Here is a 22,318-nt window from a genome sequence, read left to right on the forward strand (position 1 = left end):
ACCTGCAGATGTCCTGATAGGGAATTATTTTGATAGTGCAGTACCCTGTGCTTGTGCAGTTACACGCAGTCAGGCTTGGAGACAAGCAGGTAAGTCCGGTAGCCTGGGGGAGACCCAGACAGACTGAATACTTGCAGCCAGGACTGGTGAGGTGGTTACTTCTGGGAGGGAGTTACTCTGCAGCAGTGAGCCTGAAGGTAAGCCACAGCTGCTTGGGGGTACTGATGGTCCCTTGGACAGAGTAACTGCAAAGGTAGAGGTGAGTAGTAGTACCCAGGCTGACAGTGAGGCACCACTGTCAGAGGATGACAGACTTGCTATGGAAGGGGACCTGGGAAGAGTTACAAAGAGAGAGCTAAAACAGGTTCATCTCTCAGACCCTACATTGCAAGGCCTGAGGCAGGTAGCTAGGGAGGTACCTGATTCTCAAGGAACCCGGGAATCTGTATACTGGGACAAAGAGTTACTATACAGAGAGTGGACCCCTTCTGAGAAACAGCTAGAAGGTGAGAGAGTACAGCAGTTGGTAGTGCCTAGAGCCTACCATCTGGCGCTTCTAGCCATAGCCCATGATATTCCCTTTGTAGGTCATATGGGCATAAAATGTATAAAGAGGGGTATTATGCAGAACTTTTATTGGCCTGGAATTTCCAGAGATGTAACAGGGTACTGCAGGACCTGTGAGCAGTGCCAAAAGGTAGGCCAGGCAGGAGACAAGGTGAGAGCTCCTTTGATGCTTTTGCCTGTGATTGAGGAGACATTTCAGAGGGTAGCTATGGATATTGTGGGTTGAGTACCCCAAGTTCCACAGGGAGAAAGTATATCCTAGTGGTAGTGGATTATGCTACACAATACCCTGAGACAGTGGCTTTGTCCTCCATTGAGGCAGAGAAGGTGGCAAATGCTTTGTTAGAGATTTTCAGCAGGGTAGGTTTCCCAAAAGAAATACTGACTGACAGAGGGGCCAATTTTATGTCAGACCTGCTGGCTTGTCTGCGTAAGTCCTGTGGGGTGAAGCACATGAAGATCACCCCCTACCATCCCTAGACTAATGGTCTTGTTGAGAGGTTAAACTCTATAATCAAGTCCATGCTACGGGCATTTGCAGATCAGTTTAAGAGGGAGTGGAACAAATATTTGCCCCATCTGTTTGTTTACCGAGAAGTTCCCCAGAAATCAACAGGTTTTTCACCCTTTTAGTTGCTGTATGGGCATAGGGTGAGGGGACCTCTAGATTTAATTCGATATGAGTGGGAAGGTGAGTGCGAGTCTCACAAGGAGTCTGTTGTAGCATGCATCCTAAACCTCAGGACAAGGCTCAGGGAACTCATGGGCTTGGCCCAGGAGAACCTAGCAAAAGCCCAATGGTGTGGTATGACAGGAATGCTCGAGCTAGAGAGTATGCTGTGGGGCAGCAGGTAATGGTTCTCATTCATGTCAGATGCAACAAGCTGCAAGCAGCTTGGGAGGGACCCTATAAGGTGGTAAGAAAGGTAAGTGATGTTAACTACATGGTGGAACTGCTAGGAAGATGGCAGGGGCACAAATTGTACCATGTTAACATGATGAAACCTTACCATGATAGGGAGGCCCTTGTGCTGAGCATTTACAGTGGATTGCAGGAGGAGTCTGAGGGAAATCTGGGGACTGATCTCCTCAGTGAGGATTGGGCTGAAACCTAAGTGGAAGGAGTAGCAATGTCCCAGCAGCTATCTCCTACCCAAGTTCGAGAAATCCTAGCAGTGTTGCAGGAATTTGGGGACATGTTCATTGGGAAACCAGGGTGCACCCAACTAGTGCAGCACCAGGTGGATAGAGGACCCCAAATGCCTATTAGGCAGGCCCCTTATAGAGTGCCTGAGAGAGTCAAACAGACTCTGAGGGAGGAAGTACAGGAAATGTTGGAACTAGGAGTTATTCAAGAGTCCAACAGCCCCTGGGCCTCCCCAGTGGTGCTGGTGCCAAAGAAGGATGGCAGCACCAGGTTCTGTGTAGACTACAGGAAACTAAATAGTCACACAGAGTCGGATGCTTACCCCATGCCTAGGACAGATGAGGCCCTAGAGCAGCTAGGTGGGGCTAGGTATCTTACAACCATTGATCTTACCAAGGGTTACTGGCAGGTGCCCTTGACTCCCAGTGCTAGAGAGAAGTCAGCCTTTGTGACTCTTTTTGGCTTGTATGAGTTCACAAAGATGCCCTTTGGGATGAAGAATGCCCCAGCGACTTTCCAGAGGCTGGTAGATAATATCCTAGCAGGAGCAAGGGGATTTGCCCTTGCTTACCTAGATGATATTGCCATCTACAGCTATTCATGGCCAGAGCACCTTCAGCATGTCGGGGAGGAGCTAGGCAGACTACAGAGGGCAGGGTTGACCATTAAGCCGAGAAAATGTCAGGTGCGTATGTCGGAGGTCACCTACCTAGGGCATAGAGTGGGGATTGGTAAGATAAGGCCAGAACTTGCCAAAGTGGAGGCCATTCAGGCATGGCCTGCACCTGTTACAAAAAGGCAGGTAAGGGCGTTTTTAGGGACAGCAGGGTACTACAGAAAGTTCGTCCCCAGTTATAGTACCATAGCTGCTCCTCTTACAGACCTGACAAGGAAGAACAGGCCAGATAAGGTAGTGTGGACCACAGCATGTGAGCAGGCATTCCAGAAGCTTAAAGAAGCTTTGGGATGATCCCCTGTGTTAGCCAGTCCAGATCACAGCAAGGAATTTGTTGTGCATGTGGATGCTTCAAACCACAGGGTGGGGGCTGTACTTAGCCAGATTTCTTCAGAGGGGGAAGAGCACCCAGTGGTTTATCTCAGTCATATGCTCCAACCCAGGGAGGAATGCCATGCAGCTGTAGAAAAGGAATGTATATCCATAATGTGGGCACTGCAGAAACTTCAGCCTTATCTGTATGGAAGGAAATTCACTGTTAAGACAGATCACAACCCTCTAAAGTGGTTAAACAGAGCCAGTCAGCAAAATGGCAAGTTGCTAAGATGGAGCCTGGGGTTGCAAGCATATGATATGTCAGTGCAGCACCGCAGTGGGAGTAGCAATGCCAATGCAGATGGGCTCTCAAGACAGGGAATGGGGTAGGTATACTCAGATAGACCTGACCCTCTCAAGTGGCGTTTCACAAGGGTCACTTGAAAAACTAGCTTGAATTCTCCGGGGAGGAGGGAGAAATATGAAGACTGGTAGAGATGGGTGAAGGCTGCCAGCCTAGTCAAATATAATTTGTTACATAATTCTATCATTTGTAAATACTGTGAAATGTTGAACTTAAAACAATGTGCCAATATTGCCCTCTGCTGTAAAGAATGCTAAGTCGAGCATTTCTTGTTGGTCCTTTGAAATTAAAATTATTTCATGATTGCCTTTGATGTTTACAATTCAGCTCTGGCTGGGCTAGATGAAGGCTTCCTGCTTATTGTTTTAAGGCTAAAGTTAATGACCAGAATTTACATGTGGAATGTCCTTTATTGCTCTAAGTGTGAAAGAATGTAAATGCAGTTTCTGTCAGCCTGGGAACACCAGGAAAGTGCGAAATGATGTAATGTTTTATCAGGACTGCAGTTTCAGTTTAAACAGAGGGAACCAGAAGGCATTAAGCATTTTAGTCTTGAACATCCAACTCAACACTGCCTTATGCTCTATGTAAGTAAGTTATTTTAAAAGTGTGTTTTCTTGTAGCAATAGCTGGGAATTAGAACGTTTAGACTAAGTGTTTTTCTGTTATGTCAGAACTGTACTACTGAATTATTTTAAGTATTTCTGTGTAATCTCTGAACTCTTGACTAGCACTGACTGTGTAGAAGAAAGTACTGTCTTGTGGTTTTAATTATTTATTATTAAATATTTTAAAACCTTTTAACTGTGGCTGATTTGTGTAGAGATAAGTTAAGCTCTAAGAGTACATTGCATGTATATAAGGATCCTGTACCAGGTCACTCTAATAAGCCTTGAGACTGTTTTATCATATGTCCAATTGGATAATAATATTGCACAGTAATAATTGGACACCCTTTTAAGGGCCTTTGAGTAGCTGATAAATATTAGCTGGGTGGTGGCCAGTGGTACTACCGTATAGTCTTGGTAAAAGGGGCAGAGCTGGAGAACCTGTGCCAGCCTTCCCCAGAAGTGTATGTGTGGTTGTGTGAACTCTTATCTCAAAGTGTGTGTGTGTGTGTGTGTGTGTGTGTGTGTGTGTGTGTGTGTGTGTGTCAGCTACTTGGGCAGGGACACAAAGCACTGGTTGGACAGAGAGGGTGCTGGAGATTTTAGCTCACCCAGCTAGGCTGAGATCTGGACCCTATAGCTGTGCCAGTGGGGAGTCTTATTGGGGACCTGGGGAGTAGGGGAGCGACCAGCCCTGGACTGACTGTGATCTCTGTATGCTCTTAAGGGAAATTGCACTTTACTGTGTGTATTTGTTATCCTTTCTTCATATATGAGATGCCCTCTCTGGTGTTAGTGATGATGATTGAGGCTCCTTGATTGCTGGTCCAGGGCATGGGCATCACAGCTTGTAGATTATTGCTGTATAATATTGTGTTTACTGCTTGTGGCAAAATACACTGCAGTGCCTTTCACATCACTTGTATCTGTAAACGTTTGCCAGTGTCTACAGAACTCCATTTAAGTAGTCAGCAGTAAGGCTATTGTCTGGGGACATTTTTTTTGTTTGAGGCAGTTTAGTAAGGGCTGAAGAAAATTGCTGTCTGATAAAAATCATTGGGATAGACTGATGAATCTCAGATGTGACATAGGGTAGTATTCATATAGATCTTGCACTATATGCAAGATTGCACAAGTGGTCTTGCATAGTATGCAGAAAATTTGCAATTCATAAAGAGATGTGATGCTATACTGCTGTGTACCTCTACTAAGCTGCTCACTCACTGTTTAATATTTTGGACCTGCATAGAAATGCAGCAGCCTGTGAGCATGGCATATATAAATTAGGTCCCTGTGTTTCACAGACCAGTTCTCTGAATTCAAACTTGCTTAATACAGATACAGAGATTCATAGATTCTGGTACTACACAAGTTCCAATGCACCCAAAGCTGTTAATAGGTCAAGCTGAACAGGGCAAAATGGGGCCCAGATTAATACAGATACAGAGATTCATAGATTCTGGTACTACACAAGTTCCAGTGCACCCAAAGTTGTCAATGGGTCAAGCTGAACAGGGCAAAATGGGGCCCAGATTACTGGTTCAAGTGATTAGTTTAGTGCAGTATGTGTGCATGAGTGGATATGTGAATGTGTGTGTTTGCATGTGTGCTCATGTTCATGTGTGTGTGTGTGCCTATGTGTATATGTGTGCAGGGGTGGGTGTGTGGATGCTGTGACAGCATGTGAGTGGTTACAGTAATGCGAGTAATGATAGTTTGTGTGTATTTACTGGGGTGATATACAAGCATCTACATAGTGAGTGCATTGGTGATTACTGTGCTGCCTTGTATGTGATTACTGAGATTGCGTGTGTGTGTGTGTGTGTGTGTGTGTGTGTGTGTGTGTGTGTGTGTGTGTGTGTGTGTGTGTGTATGCGTGCGTGTGCATGTGCATGCTCACGTGGTTGCTCATGTTCATGTGTGTGCATGCATGTGTGTGGGTGGGTGTGTGGATACTGCGAATGTGAGTGGTTACTGTAATGTGAGTACTGGTAGTTTCTGTGTATGTACTGGGGTGATATACATGCATTTACATGGTGAGTGCATTGGTGATTACTGTGCTTCCTTGTATGTGATTACTGAGATTGTGTGTGTGTGTGTGTGTGTGTGTGTGTGTGTGTGTATACATGCTCACGTGGTTGCTCGTGTTCATGTGTGTGCATGCATGTGTGTGGGTGGGTGTGTGGATACTGCGAATGTGAGTGGTTACTGTAATGTGAGTACTGGTAGTTTCTGTGTATTTACTGCTGTGATATACATGCATTTACATGGTGAGTGCATTGGTGATTACTGTGCTTCCTTGTATGTGATTACTGAGATTGTGTGTGTGTGTGTGTGTGTGTGTGTGTGTGTGTGTGTGTGTGTGTGTGTGTGTGTGTGTGTGTGTGTGTGTGTGTGTGTGTGTGTGTGTGTTTGCAGGGCTTATGTTCATGTTGTCACGGGGACTGAATTTGCCTGCATGCTTATTGTGATAGTATGTATGTGTGTGTCTCTGTTTGATGCTTGCTGCCTGAAGTGATCTGTGCTGTTATGGATAAGGATTCTGTGGCTGCAAGGTGTGCTGGCACTAGATGTGTCTGTGTCTGTATGTGTGCTTCTGAGTATTTGTGTGACTTACTCTTTGTGTGTCTCCGAATGTATGTGAGTTTTGGAGTGAATGTGTTAATAGCAGCAGGGAATAGTGACTGTTTATTTCTTTACAGATGTCTGCATGCATATGTTTATAGGGTGGTGGGGTTTTCACCTTAGCAGGTGTTTAAACTGCTCAGTTGAGCAATTCTTTATCAAGTAAATTAGGGACTTAAAGAACATGTACAACCATTATTTGTACATACCTGCATTCTGTCTCTTTCTTCTGGGGTGACAGAATGGCTTCCTACTGCACATCTAATTTATTGGATATTCTGTTATGAAACTGTTATTTCCTGCATGTAAACATTGGCTCTCCACTGACTTGTAATAGTAGTACTTCCTGTTTTGCATCATCACACTTGTCATTTTGATGATGCACAGTTAGAACTTTCTTGCACTTCCTGTACTAGTAGGCTGGGTCTCTTTTGAATGCTTTTTTTTAATTAAATAAATATCATGTTAATGCTGCACACTGGTTGAGTGCAGTGTGGGTGGTAATACATCTTGTAAGTTATATAATAAGATGCCTGGGCTGTTGGCCCTGTTGAGGTATTCTTCTTCACCTTAACTAAAGATTCACAAATAATAGATTCAGATATAAATGGACACTTATCACTTGAAGGTGTAACTTTATTTCCAAATGATAAATATGTAGGATTTGAAAAAAGAAACTGTAAAAGCATTTATTTAATATATTGTCAATAATTCTGGGTTCTGAAAACAATACCCTATTGTAAGTTATAGTAGATATTAAATTACTTGTTCTGCAGAATTATCAATATAATTGCAATATAACATCCTGTGTATTACCTGCTAATTTTATCTCAAACTTTTAGGTTGGTATAATGGCTAATGTGTTTACTTTATAGACACAAAGTGCAGGGTTTGATTCTTACATGGGGTAATTGGCTAGGCTTAAAATGGCCCAAAAGGGCAGTTAGCTTAGTACTAATCTGTGAACCTAAATAACATTCTTTTAACATTTTTACACACTTTACTAAGAATACTTTTACATATGCAAGTAAGGTAATTTTATAGTGTTTAAATATTTTTTCTTTTTACATAATTTGAGCAAGTAAAATTCATTCCACCATAGAGGATGTTGAAATTTATGAATATATGTGCCAAAAGTATAATTTTTTTTCAAACCTGTTATATTCCATATCCCAATCCTGCCTTGATGCATTGTGCCAATTTGCTTTTAATAAGGAGTTTTTAACCTACATAATAAAAAGTTCACAGTTAATTTTGTAAGATTTAATTTATTATTAACAGAAAAAAGTTTGAAGGATAATGACTTATGATCTGATGTTCTCAGAGGTTGGCCAATAGCAATATTATTTATCAATTTGTTGCAGTTAGTGACTATTAAATCCAAAATGTTACAAATAAATACTTACAGGTGATCTTAATCAGCATTAAGTGATAATATGGCAATTAGTTTTATACATGAATTACCCGCGGTGGTGGTGCTCCGGTAGCATTGTCACCTCACAGTAAGACGCCGTCCGGTTTGATTCTCAGCTAGAGTGTCTTCTGCGTGGAGACATGCGTGAATGGGCGTACCTTCATTGAAGGTTGTGTGTCAGGGCTGGTAACTTGGCACGTGAAAATCAACTACCAATCATTAGCGGACCAGAGTTCTGCTGTGGCGAACCGGGAAAAAGCCGAAAGACACAACAAGTTTTATACATGAATTAGAATAACTGCATAAAGAACAATGCATGTCACTGCACATTATTTTTTCTAGATTTAATAGTGCTTGATCTTGAAACTTGTAATCTAATAAATAAAGGCCTGCTGGTCTTTTGATACCTGAAGCAGACTAACACTTGCTCTATTGTCTTTATGAAAATTGTAGTCATATTATTTTCACAGTTATAATGTTCATAATTCATAAGTAACAGGATATGAGCCTGCATGGAGAGACTCCAACAGATTTGTAGTCCATAACCTTAACCACTTTGCCATGACTGCAAAAGTATGAGGCTTTGAAGGTTACAAAATTGTAGAGTCTATGCAATAATGAATATACTAGATAGCATGCAAATTAATCTTTCCAGAAACCAGATGTTGCAATTTCTTATCATGTGATACAGATCATGCAACTCTTGTCTATTTAAATGTATCTTAAAATTGCTTTTGCAATCTGTATCTAAATAAATGTATCTTAAAATTGCATTTGCCCCCTATTTTTCACTCTGCTGACACATGACTGCATGGCCACACATGAGAAGAATAGAATCATCACATTTGCGGATGACACCACTGTTATAGGCCTGGTCAAAGACGGAGAGGAGGAGGCTTACGGGAAAGAGATTGATCAACTACTGGTCTGGTGTGACAGCAACAATCTAGCACTGAATGTCAGCAAGACAAAGGAGTTGATTGTTGATTTCAGAAGATCTCAATTACCACACAAACGTCTAGTGATGAAAGGGATGATAGTGGAAAGGGTCAAGAGTACAAAGTTCTTGGGTGTTCATATCACAGAGAACTTATCCTGGTCAGTCCATGTATCCAGCACAGTCAAAAGAGCTCAGCAACACTTGCATTTTCTAAGGAAACTTAGGAAGAGAAAATTACCAAGCTCCATACTTCAGACTTTTTATAGGGGAACCATTGAAAGTGTCCTGACCAACAGCATTACAGTCTGGTATGGGCGCTGTAACAATCAGGATCAGAAGGCTATCAAGAGAGTTGTAAGGTCGGCAGAAAGAATCATTGGCACCTCCCTTACACCTCTTCCAGCGATGCAACGCATCCTGCAAATGGTCTGTACATTCTCTTGTCCTCAGGCAGGAGATACAGAAGCCTGCATTGTAAAACCACTAGACAAAAAAACTGTTTCTTTCCGTTCTCCATTAGACTGTTGAATGAACCATGACATTTGTTACATAACTAGCCTATCAAGGGGCTTATTTTATGGATGTGCAATAACCAAGTGCAATATTAAGGTAGCTCACCTACCACACCGATGAACTGTAAAGTGCAATATGCAAACGGTGCAGTAATTCAGTCTAATCATAGATATGCAGCCACTGTTTCAATTTTGCTTTGACAATATTACCTTCATATTGTTCCTTGTCTTCCTTGTCTCCTGTTCTGGGATGGGTGTGGGTCACTGCTGTCCTACTTCACTTACTAATTGCTACTTATTAAAATTCTGCTGTGATATGTTATTAATTTTTTTCTCTGTCTATATGTGCAACTGTTTCCTGCATTGAGAACGAAGCAGTGTAATTTTGTTAAGCTACACTGCTGTGTAGTTCTGAATGACAAAGTTTTCTTTGACTTGACTTTGACTTGACTTTTTAAGTAATGATAAGTTAACAGATTTCCAGTACACTAGCAAACAGTAGTACATAGGTCTCTAGATCTAGTAACAGGTCAGGTGCAATATTTTGCAGTTTTTCTGGGAAGAGTGATACCGAAGAGGGAAAGCTCTTGTATTAAACAAATGATGAAAGTATTGATGCCCTGACTAGACTGGCACTGGTCTTGCACCATTTATTTATGTAGCAACTGGTTCTGATTAATAGATCAGCATTTTAGCTAGTGATTGGGCTAAATTATCCAAATGGTATATAGCTGAATTGACAGTCCATTTTAAACTGGCACAGTTGCTTTATAAATTCAAAGGCAACATAAAAAAATCAGCTGTTTAAATGTTTATACTTTCGCACCAGCTTGGCAGAGGTTTCTGAGAATGGATTTGTGCTTTGTTTTGTTGATGATAACCACTTGTGTTTTAGATCTGCTGTATATTTGAGTGACGTTACCACATTGATACTGGAAAGAGTTTTTCACTGTCTGTGTAGGTTTTTTTGTTTTTTGCTAACTATGATAGTGAGAGATTCCAGTATTGTCCAGCCATCTTGTCTTGTTTTGATACTGAGACTGTTATGCTTTATTGTTGAAAAGGAGTATAGGCAGTGCTTTATTAGTTCCTAGTTTATATCAGTGGGTAGGAAATCGGAAATTAACTTCTAGTTTGGCATCTGTGTCTCTGATGTGCATAAGTCATGCCCTGGCTAACATACACCCCTTAAAATAACCTCTAAGGCACATACATTCGGGATACACTTAGGTTGCATGGCTAGGCTTATAAAGGCCCTAGTGATTGCTAGTCTAGTATACAGCTATGAATCTATGAACCTATAATGGCCAGTCAGTATTCCCTGGAATGAGTTTGATGAATATAAGGCATGAAAAGTCAGGACAAAGACTGACTGAGACAGGATGTTAGAGTGAAAAAGCATGGGTTTATGTCTGTTATTGAATTATGAGGCAGTGAGACCAAAGGAAGACAGGACCAAGAATCCAACACACATTTATTTTTGAAGCATTTTTGCTGTTTCAGCGGTTTAGTTACTTCCAATTGTAGTAATGATTGAAAAAGAGGAAACTTTTATTCTTGCCAGCTTTTTGGCTTACCTCTGGCTCTTGAGAATCTTCAATGATTTCCAATTAACTTGACTTAATAGGTTTGGAGAAATTTAGTTTTATACCATCATACATCCTTTTTGCATTAATCCTTTAGTTTATTGTACTATTTTCTGTATGCAGGGAGTCCAGTTTTAGGTGTTGTTTATGGAAAAGGGCACTCAGTCATTGAAACAGTTTTGTCTTTGTTACTGGACATTGTTTTTCTTGGCCACTAGTGTGCTAGTAGTAACTTGCAGGATTACATTGTATCATTTATATGCTACAGATATTCCCAGGCTGTAAAGTGTTATATTGTCACATGGCAAATAAACCCTCGTAAACAATCACAGTTGTGAAGCATGTATTAAAAGAAATTATTTCCATTTCTATCTTTTGTGCAGAATTAATAAAAGTAAATTAGCACTGAGAGTTTATTAAGATTTGATTTGTAATTAAAATACTTTCTGGACTGACTGAAAACTGGGTATATTAATCAATTCTGATTTGCACTACAGGGGGCTGTTAAGAAACATTTGTTGACCTAGTCTGAAATACTCAGGTGGGGTCCTGTAAAGGAATGACAGATTTACTTAAACTTCACTCAGGAGCTAACCTATGTAATAACGTTATGCATTCACCAGAAAGCTGATTTACAGGGAAATCATCATAGCACTTTATATTTCTTTTTCTTTTGAGAGTTCTAAATTGTAATGCAGGTGATACAGGCATTTCATGTACCCATCCTGTCTTTAGTAATAACCTCAAGTCATAAGTAGTATTTCATTGGGGTGGTCCTACAAGACGGGTTCACTGTAATGATTAAGATATGAGGTACTAAATGTAGGGGGTGCATTGAATTGGAATTTGATTGAAGTATAACAGCATTACCCTGACATTCCATACTTTCAAATGAATGGTGAGTAACTATCGTGGGTTTTACTTGTATAGCTGTATGTAACATAACTGAACCTTACATATATCAACTTCACCTATGTAGACTTTTTCATTTCTAACAGTGAATGATAATAACATGCTTCACTTCATTTTATGAAGAATCTTAGTTTTAGGAGGTTCATTGCTGTATTTTACTCACTAATTTCCTTGGACAGGTCATGTCAGATCACCTATGATCCTATGATTGGTTAATAAATGGTAATAAATAAAAATAATAGTACAGAATTTAGAAGTTATTTTTAGTGCTCTATCTTATTCTGTGTTTCTCTGAACTGAGTAATTCATGAATATACAAAGAGAAAGTGAAGCTGTGTCATATAGTTCTTTTTTGTCTTTAAAGCTTCAATTAGCAGGGAGAGTTTCTATAAGTCTCACACGGCTATCCATGACACAATAAAGGGGCGTCTTGCTCCATCCAATCTGCACCTCTTCAGTGATAATTTGTTTCAAGAGTTCAGTGAACATATTCAGTGCCTTGGAAAGAGTGGCACGGAGGATCTCTATGACTTAGTCAGGTAAGGACCCCTTGGGTTAAATGGATGTAACAAAGTCTTGTTTAGCATAGAAAATTATATTTGATTTTGTAAAGATTATTTGTTCACGTGTTATAGAATTAAGACTGTTTATCAGTATGACTATAGAGATAAGAATAATAGAAAATAATAATAATATGAAAAAAGTATTTTCCCAAAATTCTACAATTCTCCAAAGTTGTTGGAGGTTGCTGCACCTAACACACTGCCACAATTAGACAGACATCATGTTTAGAATTCTTATTTGAGTCCTTAGCTACATTATATAAGGGATTTCATGGGATGGGGAAAGATGAATATACTGATTCTTTACTCCACCAAATGCCACCTCCATAAGGCGTATAGCTGTGGCCCATGATCCACTTACCCCTCTTTCATTCGTTAGATACCTTAAGCTTTTTCCTTAATGGATTTTGTTACAAACAGCTTGATTCAGATCATAGTTTTAGGTCACTATTATCTCAAGTGAGTACTTTTGTTTAGTCTTGCAGGGGCAACCTAAAAGGCCCATTGTAATAATCAGAATTACAGTAATAATTAAAGATAAAATAGCATTACCTGCTGATCATTTTTTGTAAGATCATGATAGGAAATGACAGCCTGATAAAAATACCAGCAACATGACTCTCCATTATGGTAATTGATGATCATGGAACAACTAATTATTTCTATAGCTAATTTGCTTAAATTCTAGTGCTTTACTTTCTTCCATGTTTTATGCCCTTTGGTGGCTGCCTGAAAATGGAATCCAGAAAACCGCCCTGGCATTGAAATCTATGAATTATGATGAGAGAAAAGATACCTTACTAATACTTTAAAAGCAAGTTATACTTTAGGGACTAGAAACGGGGTATACGAAATATGTTCAATTGGAGCTCTTGTCCTCCAGTATCTGTTTCACATAAATTTGTTTAAAAAAATGGTTTCCCGCCAAGTGTATACAAGTTGAAATAAAACATACCTTTGAGACATTCACCCATGTTGTATCTGTCTGCCTCCCTTTATGTCTGTCTATTTAATAAGGAGATCACTAGTTTTCTTCAGATTATGTTCCATGGATCTTATCTGGCATTTATATCAACAAAACCTTCATCCCAGCTCGCCAGTTATTTATATTGCAAGCAAAATGCTGCAGAAAATATCCATATTTTGTCTTATTTGATTGCGTCTGTATTTTAGTACAGTCATTTGCTCAGCTTAACATATTCCTCTACAACATAACAAGTATACTTTAATAAGTTTCTGTATAATGAATAGATTAATGATGAATTAAAACTGGTTAAGTACTTCTCTCTGTTTTGGTCTCTCAGCTTGCTGATTATGAATTAATAAATCAGCCACAAAAAATAGTCAGAAGCTGAAGAAGTGAAGTGATAAATGCAAAGTATAGTAAGATAGGACAGAGCAAAAAAGATGTGGCTTAGTTTAGGAAAAATATAAAAATATTTGCTAAGACATTTCTTTGTCATGCAGCAGTAGATACCAGACCCTGCATATGCCGCATATAACTTTCAATAGTTTTCTCGTCCCATACTTCCAAAGCCTTCATTTCCTCTGACTCACTACTCACCTTGTAGTATAGCAGATGTGCCTTAGCCCGTAGCAAGTCAGCTATTATCTGAAATTTACACTCAGATTCCAGGCAGTAAAGCTTATCTTCAGATATTTTGTTTTGTCTAGGCCCCTCGCCTCACAGCAAGAGGTTCTCCGGTTCGATCCTCAGCTGGGGTGCCTTCTGTGCGGAGTCTGCATGTCCTCCCTGTGGTCGCGTGTGTTTCCTCCGGGTGCTCCGGTTTCCTCCCACATCCCAAAGACATGCTGTAGGTAGATTGGGCACTCCAAAATTGGCCCTAGGTGTGAGTCTGTGTGTGTGTGTGTGTGTGTGTGTGTGTGTGTGTGTGTGTGTGTGTGTGTGTGTGTGTGTGTGTGTGTGCCTTCTGTGGAAGGTTGGGCGCCGGGCTGGCAACTCGACACCGTAAAACTCCACTGCCAATCATGAGCGGACAGGCGATCCGCTGTGGCAACCCCTAACCGGGAAAAGCCGAAGGAAGAAGAAGAAGACTAGTTGTCATCCAAGCCAACTATGTCAGAATGTCTCCATGCACCCTGCCACTGTACCAGTAAGTACCTGAAAGCACATAACAATGAGGTGAGAGAAAAGTATCGCTAACAGCGTCATGATCTTTGCTTTCAGATTATGCCTTAGTGGGCCATTACATACATTTGAGACTGTGAATAAGGCTAAAGGCATCAAATATTTAAAAACTTTTAACAACTATGTTACATTTCCCTTTTTCAGAAGCAGTGTTTTGACATTCCTTTGAAGCTGGTAGTACTGACAGATATATAAATACATGTACACTTTTATTTAAATATCACTATGTTTAAGAAGTATTCTGATGCTGAACTTTCATCTGTATTGCTTCAAGTATGTATTTTTTTATTAGCAACATTATATTATATATTCATACATACCAGCACTTTATGATACATGCATTTTACTACATTTCAGTAAAACATTTATATTTGTAAATTGTAATTTCTCTCTAACTGGCTTTCTAAGGTGTCTAATCTAGAAAACTCTGAGGATGTAATTTCTTATGTTTGGGACAGTGTCAGCTACTTATTTGGCTGTTCAGGTCATCAACACATTAGCTTACACGCTGCGTCTAACCATTTTAAACAACATATTCTGATTGATTTTGAGCTTTTTTTGTCCATGTTTCTGACTGATATTCCTATTTAAAAGTCTTGCACATTCTACCATAAAGATGACTATTTCTTTAGCTCTTGATGACTTTCCATTGGTAATTAACTTGGACAGATTAAAGGACTTCCTGACTATGGTAGAAACATGAAGATCGAATGATAGAGTTGTCCACATAGGACCCAGGTCTTTTACCATTGTCTCTGTCTGAAGAGGAGTATCATTTTTAACATATGAAGTGGAATCAGCTTTTTTTACCAAACACTAGTATGTTTTACTTTTTTACATTTAACTTTAGACCATTTAAAATACACCAGGTAAGTACATATTGCAACCCTTGTTATAGCTGTTTAGTATCAGTCGATGAGTGAATATCAGTACCCATCTTACAGTCATCAGCAAACTTGGCCAACCACAGTTTTGGGATATTGGCATGGATGTTTGCAGAATAAATGCCAAACAAGAGAGAGCCTAGCATGGATCCCTATAGTACCCCACTCATTGCAATTTTACATTCAGACAGTATATTTACAACTTTCACAACCTGGGATCTGTTGGATAGGTAATTTGCAATTCAGCAGGCAGTGTAGGGGTTTACACTAAGTTTGTCTAAATAGTATCCAAAGTTCTGACCAGGTCAAGTTAAGCACTATACATAGACTAACCATTATCCACAGCATAGGTAACCTTTTCAAAGAAGCTTCCTAAGTTCAGGAGGCTGGATGGCTGTTATTGGACTGAAATCATGTCTCAGTAACTACACAAATATGAATGTGTTTGACTTGCTGGAGAGCCTGACATCTTTCAGTTTAGATTCCTAGCACTGAGTAGTGCCACCAGGATACTGTCTGAATCTGAGTTTGATTTTGTTATGCAAAAATGTCCAATAGGGAGACTTTGCTTAAAAAGGCACTGTGGAGGCAGCAAAAGCTTTAGCCAGTATGTAGAAGCTCTGGTATGTGAGGTGTAAGCCATCCCTGGCAAAACAGAAAGTCTCATCTACCATCTCACCCCAGACTGACACATACTGGATCCCCTTAGAATGATACCAATTATTTACCCAGTTGTTAAATTGATTTGTTTTCACCTAGTATCTAGGCATCATTCTTAGTGAAGGCAAGATACTTCTCAAGACCTATATCTTTTCTGCCTCTAACATATGCATACTAAGTTCCATATGCATATGCATATGCATGACCCTTGGGTGGAGCATCTCAGGACATTCACTCTCAGTTGGGCCACCCCTAGGATGTAGTCATATTTGTCTGACTTTAGGGACCTTGGGGCCCTTGTAAAATTACAAATCCTGGAACCAGAAATACAGCTTACGGTCACCCTGTTCTTTTTCAGTCTGGTGAGTGTGAAGTTTGTGTGTAGAGTCACTCATAACTAAAACAGTTCATTATGTGGAAGCAGATGTAGTGGGCTTTATGGGCTTAAGCCTGCTTTCCCACTGACTCTTGGGTGAGCTGTGTGGAGTTGCAGTATGTGTGAATGGAGAAGTAATAGGTGCTACCTTAGGTGTTGGGGGCTGCAGTATTTTAGTGCGTGTTCTAGGAGGTTTTGACAATTCTCCTTTGGTAGCCACAGCATAAACTGTGGGCCTAGAAGTGTGCTTTGGACATATGATGCTTATCAATAGTGGACTGATGCTAGATGTTTGACTCTATGTTTCTTAAATATTTACATATCCTGCAGTGCATACTATAACTTGGTAGCAGCAGTGAACATTTGGTAAGCATAAAGCAGTTACTACACTGCCTTAAACACCTAATGTAATCAGACTTACCACAGTTGAGTGAGAATAGACTGCTGAGCCATATTACTAAAGGATGGAGAGTGGGGGGTTGTGTAGAACTCAGGTGTTGGAGAGAGAGACTGTTATAGTAGACTCTGTGGATGTATGGATTACGCATTTATGGTGATACTCATATTTTAGAGGGTAGATAATCTATCAGTACTTATTGAAAATAATGAATTTTCTGGAGAGACTGATGTGTGTCTCAAAGATCCCAGCACTATGGAATAAGCTCCCCAGCCACATAAACCAGAGTTCATAAGCGATGCTATTCAAATGAAACCTTGATTCACTCCTGGTCTAGCCCCCATATCTTTGAAAGACATAGGTCAACAGTAAGTAAATTAATCTCCAACTAACATGCCCCCTACATAACTCTTCGCTGTCTTCTTACAAACATAGCCCACTGTATAGGCATCCAACATACTTGGAAACAAAACTGGGTTGAGTTGCATGGCTAGGCTTATAAAGACCCTGGTGGTCATTAACCTAGTATAAATCCATAAACCTGTTGGTATTTCTGGCTATTACTAGTGCTGGTTTCACCACAAATTCACACAGCTAGGAATTACTGTCTCTTTGCTTCTTCTCTCACAAGTAGCAGATCATTAGCCCTAATCCCAAGCTACTTCTTGAGACGTTGGTGACAGGTTCTTTTTTTGGTGATGAGCACTCTTGCATCAGGTGTTACAGGGGTCTGTAATCTTGTTATAGCCTTCTCCTGGTAGATGCTTTGGCTAACAGGTTCTACAACTCAGCACAAGATCAAGACAAACTGCAACACAGCTCAGAATTAAAACTGAAGTAGTGTCCACTAAAATGGCAAACCAACCAATCAGGGAATAGCCACTCACACTGTCTAGTCAGATATAGTCAGTAATCAATAACCCTTTACTCCTTCTCTCACCAGTAGCAAAACAGTAACTCTAATCCCAAGATGATTCCTGAGAAGTGGATTGCAAGCTGTCTAGTAATTGGTAACCTTGCCAAGATGTTGCAGGCTTTAAAAGCTAGATGGGAAAAAGTGGTTAGCACTTCTAGATTTTGCACACCATTCAGGTAGGAAGATGACAAAGAAAGGGTAACTCTTTTATATATGCAGATGAGATGAGACTAGGAAGAGCTATCAAAGACAAGTGTATAGTAAGAGGTGACAACTTGATATCAGTAAGTTTAAAAGAACAACATATGTTAGCTGGTGAGTTGGCATTCAGTATTCTTGCTCATTGAAATACAGCGGGAAGGCTAAATTATTTAATTAGGTTAAGGAAAGTTACTTCTCAAAATTATCTGCCTGTGTTTAGAGAAAATGAAAGAGGAAAAGTAGGGAATATTATAGTCAAATCTACTTTAGGGGCAGGCAGCTAGAAAGGCACTGGTTTTAAATAAAATTCGTAGTTCTTGGCTCCTCCCTCATTTCACAGGTGGTTAACCTTAGGTGACATGCTGCAATTCTTATGAGTCACTGGTTTGGTTCCTTTCTTAATCAAAACTTTTAATATGCAGTGATATCACAGGACAATTAGAAATACAATATACCAAAATAAAAAAAACTCTTTCCAACACCATAGTATATGGCAGAGTCTGAGTAATCTTACTCAGTAAAGCTTTGAAATTATTTATTTTCTCCTTTAAATAAAAGGCCTAGTTCCTAGCTCTTCCATTAGTTCACAGGACATTAACTTTAGGTGACCTGTTCTAATTCATGTGATTTACCAAGAGGCACAGCTTTCGTTTCTTTCCTAAGTAAATCTGTTAATATGCAGTAGAAAACAAGAACAATTTAAAGTAAAACAAACGGACCTTTCTCACACAGCAGTCTGTGGTAGAGTCTCAGTGAGCTTATCCAGTTATGAGTTGCCTAGGAATGACATTGTCATTTACTACACAGGCAGGAATGTGGCAAGAGGAGATGGAGGATGGAGTCTTTACCCAAGAGTTCCTCCTCTTTACTCACCAGTCAGAGATAGTCAGGAGTCAATTGCTCCTTCTCTCACCAGGAGCAAAATAATAACACTAATCCCACTAACCATATGTTAGCCTCTCAGCATATTCCTGCCTATATCAGGCACAATGTGATTGCCTTTGCCTACCTCAGCCAATATGCGTCAGCTCAGCTCAGAGTGTAAATCTTCTCACTAACACCTCTGCCTGCTAGATTGTCACTGCATACTTCCAGTATGTCAGAATATGTACATATGCATATATGTATATATCAATTTTAACTCTTATTGTTGTAATAATAACTAATAATGTGAGCTGCTTAACATTTTTCCATTATGTTTTCAATATCACCTGTATATCTTACAGTTGCTGTCTTCATTTAATGATTAAATGTAGGGGAGCTTTTCTTACTAGGCCTCCTCTAAAAAGGGGTTGTGTACCCTGACAGACTTTCCTGACCAAGAAAAGCAAACAAACTCAAAGGGAATAATGCTTTATCTCTAACTTCCCCTACACCTTCTCCACCTTTCCTGTATTACTTAGAGAATAAAAGTCCTTCCTTTAAAAAATATTTAGTCTAAAATTCAGATGAGCAAAACAAAGTAAAGCTTTCTTTATTACCACCTGATGAATCAATTCATTTTGGATATTGTATTCTGTGTTATTCTGAGAAAGATTTATTGCCATGAGTTTGCTTGAACTATCCATTAGTGCTCTTTTCCTCTAGCTGAGGTCAGGCTTTATGACATCCTTCTTGACTTATGGCATTCCTGAATACAATTTTGCAGAGTTTAAGAAGGCAGATGAAAAGCATCCTTATGTAGAGATGTCTGAAGATTAGCAAATAATTATGTAGTAGAATCTGTACTATTCTAAGTTGTTCAAAACATAAGGGAAACTCTGGCATAATTTTTTCAAAATTTAGTAATGGCTGTGCAATGGCTTGATTCATGGATGACTAGATCCTTGGCTTTATTTTCAAGGGTGTATAATATCACTGTATTGTATGGCATACCATCCTCAATAATTTCTTGATTAAGAATTGTTCAATATAAAGGATCTGAGTGTGCTGCAATGACTAAATATCATTAATGTATGATCCTGTATGCATGTCAGATGATGCTGGTGGTATTGGAGGTGGAAAACTGGGTCATGGCTTTGGTTTGTGCAGTCATGTTTCTTCTGGCTGTATCTAATTGTGTTTAATCAGCATTTCCAAGAAGCTAAAGGTTGATGCACAAATGTACAAATACGAGTTGATGCTATCCAGTCTGAGTATTTTGATTAGCCTCATGCAGCTTCCACTCATCTAGCTTTTGCAGCAGTTGCTGACGCTTTTACACCATTTCACAGAGTGACAACATGCTCAACATGAACAATATTCAGTAGTACATTCCAAAGCCTCATCACTTATATGAAGTGATGCTTGTATTAATTTTCCCTAAATTCTAACTTTGCTCTTGCCTTTTTCCTCTTTCTTTTTCAGTTCTTTGTGACCAAAATGGCACTAATGATATGTTATTACATTCATTTAGTACCATGGTGTTTCTCTGCAGCTTTTCTACTTACATTGTGTCCTTATCTTCCTTTATCTTCTGTGATGTTTCCTTTATGCACACTAAACCAAATTTATCTCTTTCTTCGTGTATGGCTATCAGATGGTATTTCATTTAAAGCTTTGTGTATTTTTCTTTGAATCAATGACCTAGAGTCCACAATCCTAGCATTTTGTTCCAGCATTCTGTTGGTCTTAGCCCATTTGTACCTCATAACATAATTTAGTCTGAGTTTGATTGAAACAACCAAGATTATTTCTTAGCCTGCTTGTCATAGTACATAACTTTCTTCTGCTTTGGCCATGAATTAATTCCAGCTGCCACTTTGTTTTTGTTTAATTTCCATGCACAAGTGCAGAACATCCAAACAGCCAAAATGTCATAAATTAAAATAAAATGTCAGTAACACTGTATGCAACAAGATGCCCTATAATTAACTATCACTAATGAATAGTTGTAAAGTTTAGTAGTTTAAAAAAGAAGAAGGATAAAAAGGTCACACAGACAAACCAGTCAGTAAAAACTGCAAGAATAAAACGAGCCAAGCTAGAGTTTTCTGTGTGTGATACTTTAAACCTCCTGTAATGGAGTCCCATGGGATATATGTAAATGACCCCTTAATGACACCTAGTGTTTCAGCTACGTGGCGTCTGAATGCCCGTGACCTTTTTACTTTTTAAGTCTTTATTGCAGTTTTTACTGAACGGTTTGTCTATGTGACCATTTTACCCTTTGGTTTGAATGTTAGTTGGGATATTACAGGCATCTACATCTTTATGGGCATTAGCTGGGTTTAAAGACCCTATGTTTCTGAAGTATAGCCACACTATGCACTTATGTTGGGCTGACGATATTAATAAAAAGGCTGAAACATGTCCACAGCTAGTGGGGCTTGGCTTTATTGGCCTGAATGTAACCATAAATACTTAAATGAAAAACAAAGTCAAGGATTTGAGGCTGAAATACTTAATGTTCTTAACAGGTCATTTGTATATATCCCATGGGCCTCCATTACAGGAGGTTTAAGGTATCACATGATGAAAACTGTAGCTCGGCTAGGTTTTTCTTGCAGTTTTTACTGTAGATATGTATATATCAATGTGTGTGTGTGTGTGTGTGTGTGTGTGTGTGTGTGTGTGTGTGTGTGTGTGTGTGTGTGTATGTGTGTGAGAGTGTGTGTGTGTGTGTGTGTGTGTGTGTGTGTGTGTGTGTGTGTGTGTGTGTGTGTGTGTGTGTATATACATGTGAAGAATGTTCTTGTGCTGTAGCCATTTCCACACATACATCTACTGCATAATGGTTGACCTTACCTGCTTGTGTCTAGTTCATTTCACATAGCCATTTTTAATCATCATTGCATTCATGGCCCATATTTCTATATGCTGTACTTTTTTTTATTGGGCCTTCTTATATTAGCAATTCTAATGGTCTCATTTTTGCCACAAGACCTAATGCTACAGTTGGCACTCGATACAAAAAACTGTTTTGAGGGGAGATCCACCCTACCTTCTGAATCAAACAGAAATTTTTCCCCGGGTTCTTCAGCACTTGCTCACCCTAAGAGTCATACAGCCAGTGCCATTAAATCAAAGGGGCAGACATTTCTATTGCAGAATGTTTCTGGTACTAAAGAAAGAGTAATCTCAGAGATCAGTTCTAGATTGTTCCTTAATAAATCTGTATGTGGAAGTTCCAAAATTCAAGATTTTGACCCTTCAAAGTCTGTCACCTGTCATTCCCCAAGGAAGGTTTCTGGAAACATTGGAGCTAAAAGATGCATGTTTCACATTCCCATAGCTAAGGGCTTCAGGAGGTTTTCCACATCTGAGTCACATTAGCAGTGTTCTGCATAACCCTTTGGGTTATCTGCTGCTCCAGTACTGCTTATAAAGTGTCTGTTTCCAGTTGTAGCTCAATATAGACTGAATTGCTTTCACATTTTTCCTTATGTAGACAACTTACTTATTTTTGCAGAGTCTTCTCCCAGATGCCAAGGGTCCTTAACATCTCTTCTGACAAAACTGGGATTTCAGATAAACATACAGAAATCCTTATTGAGCCTGTCATACACAATTGTCTTTCTAGGATGT

The 22,318-nt window shown here is 39.6% G+C and overlaps 1 protein-coding gene across 3 annotated transcripts in view; it reads left to right on the forward strand.

Annotated features, from left to right (window-relative positions):
* LOC122794334 (24-hydroxycholesterol 7-alpha-hydroxylase) overlaps positions 1–22,318 on the forward strand; it is an 800,221-nt gene that overhangs the window by 16,452 nt on the left and 761,451 nt on the right. For all 3 annotated transcript variants that reach the window (XM_044062639.1, XM_044062641.1, XM_044062640.1), the window contains exon 3: positions 12,031–12,205. In XM_044062639.1, the coding sequence (XP_043918574.1) occupies positions 12,031–12,205 (175 nt within the window). The remainder of the gene's footprint in view (positions 1–12,030; positions 12,206–22,318) is intronic.

The sequence above is a fragment of the Protopterus annectens genome, chromosome 2.part1 (genome assembly GCF_019279795.1).
Source record: "Protopterus annectens isolate FY-2018-M chromosome 2.part1, PAN1.0, whole genome shotgun sequence".
NCBI lineage: Eukaryota > Metazoa > Chordata > Ceratodontiformes > Protopteridae > Protopterus > Protopterus annectens.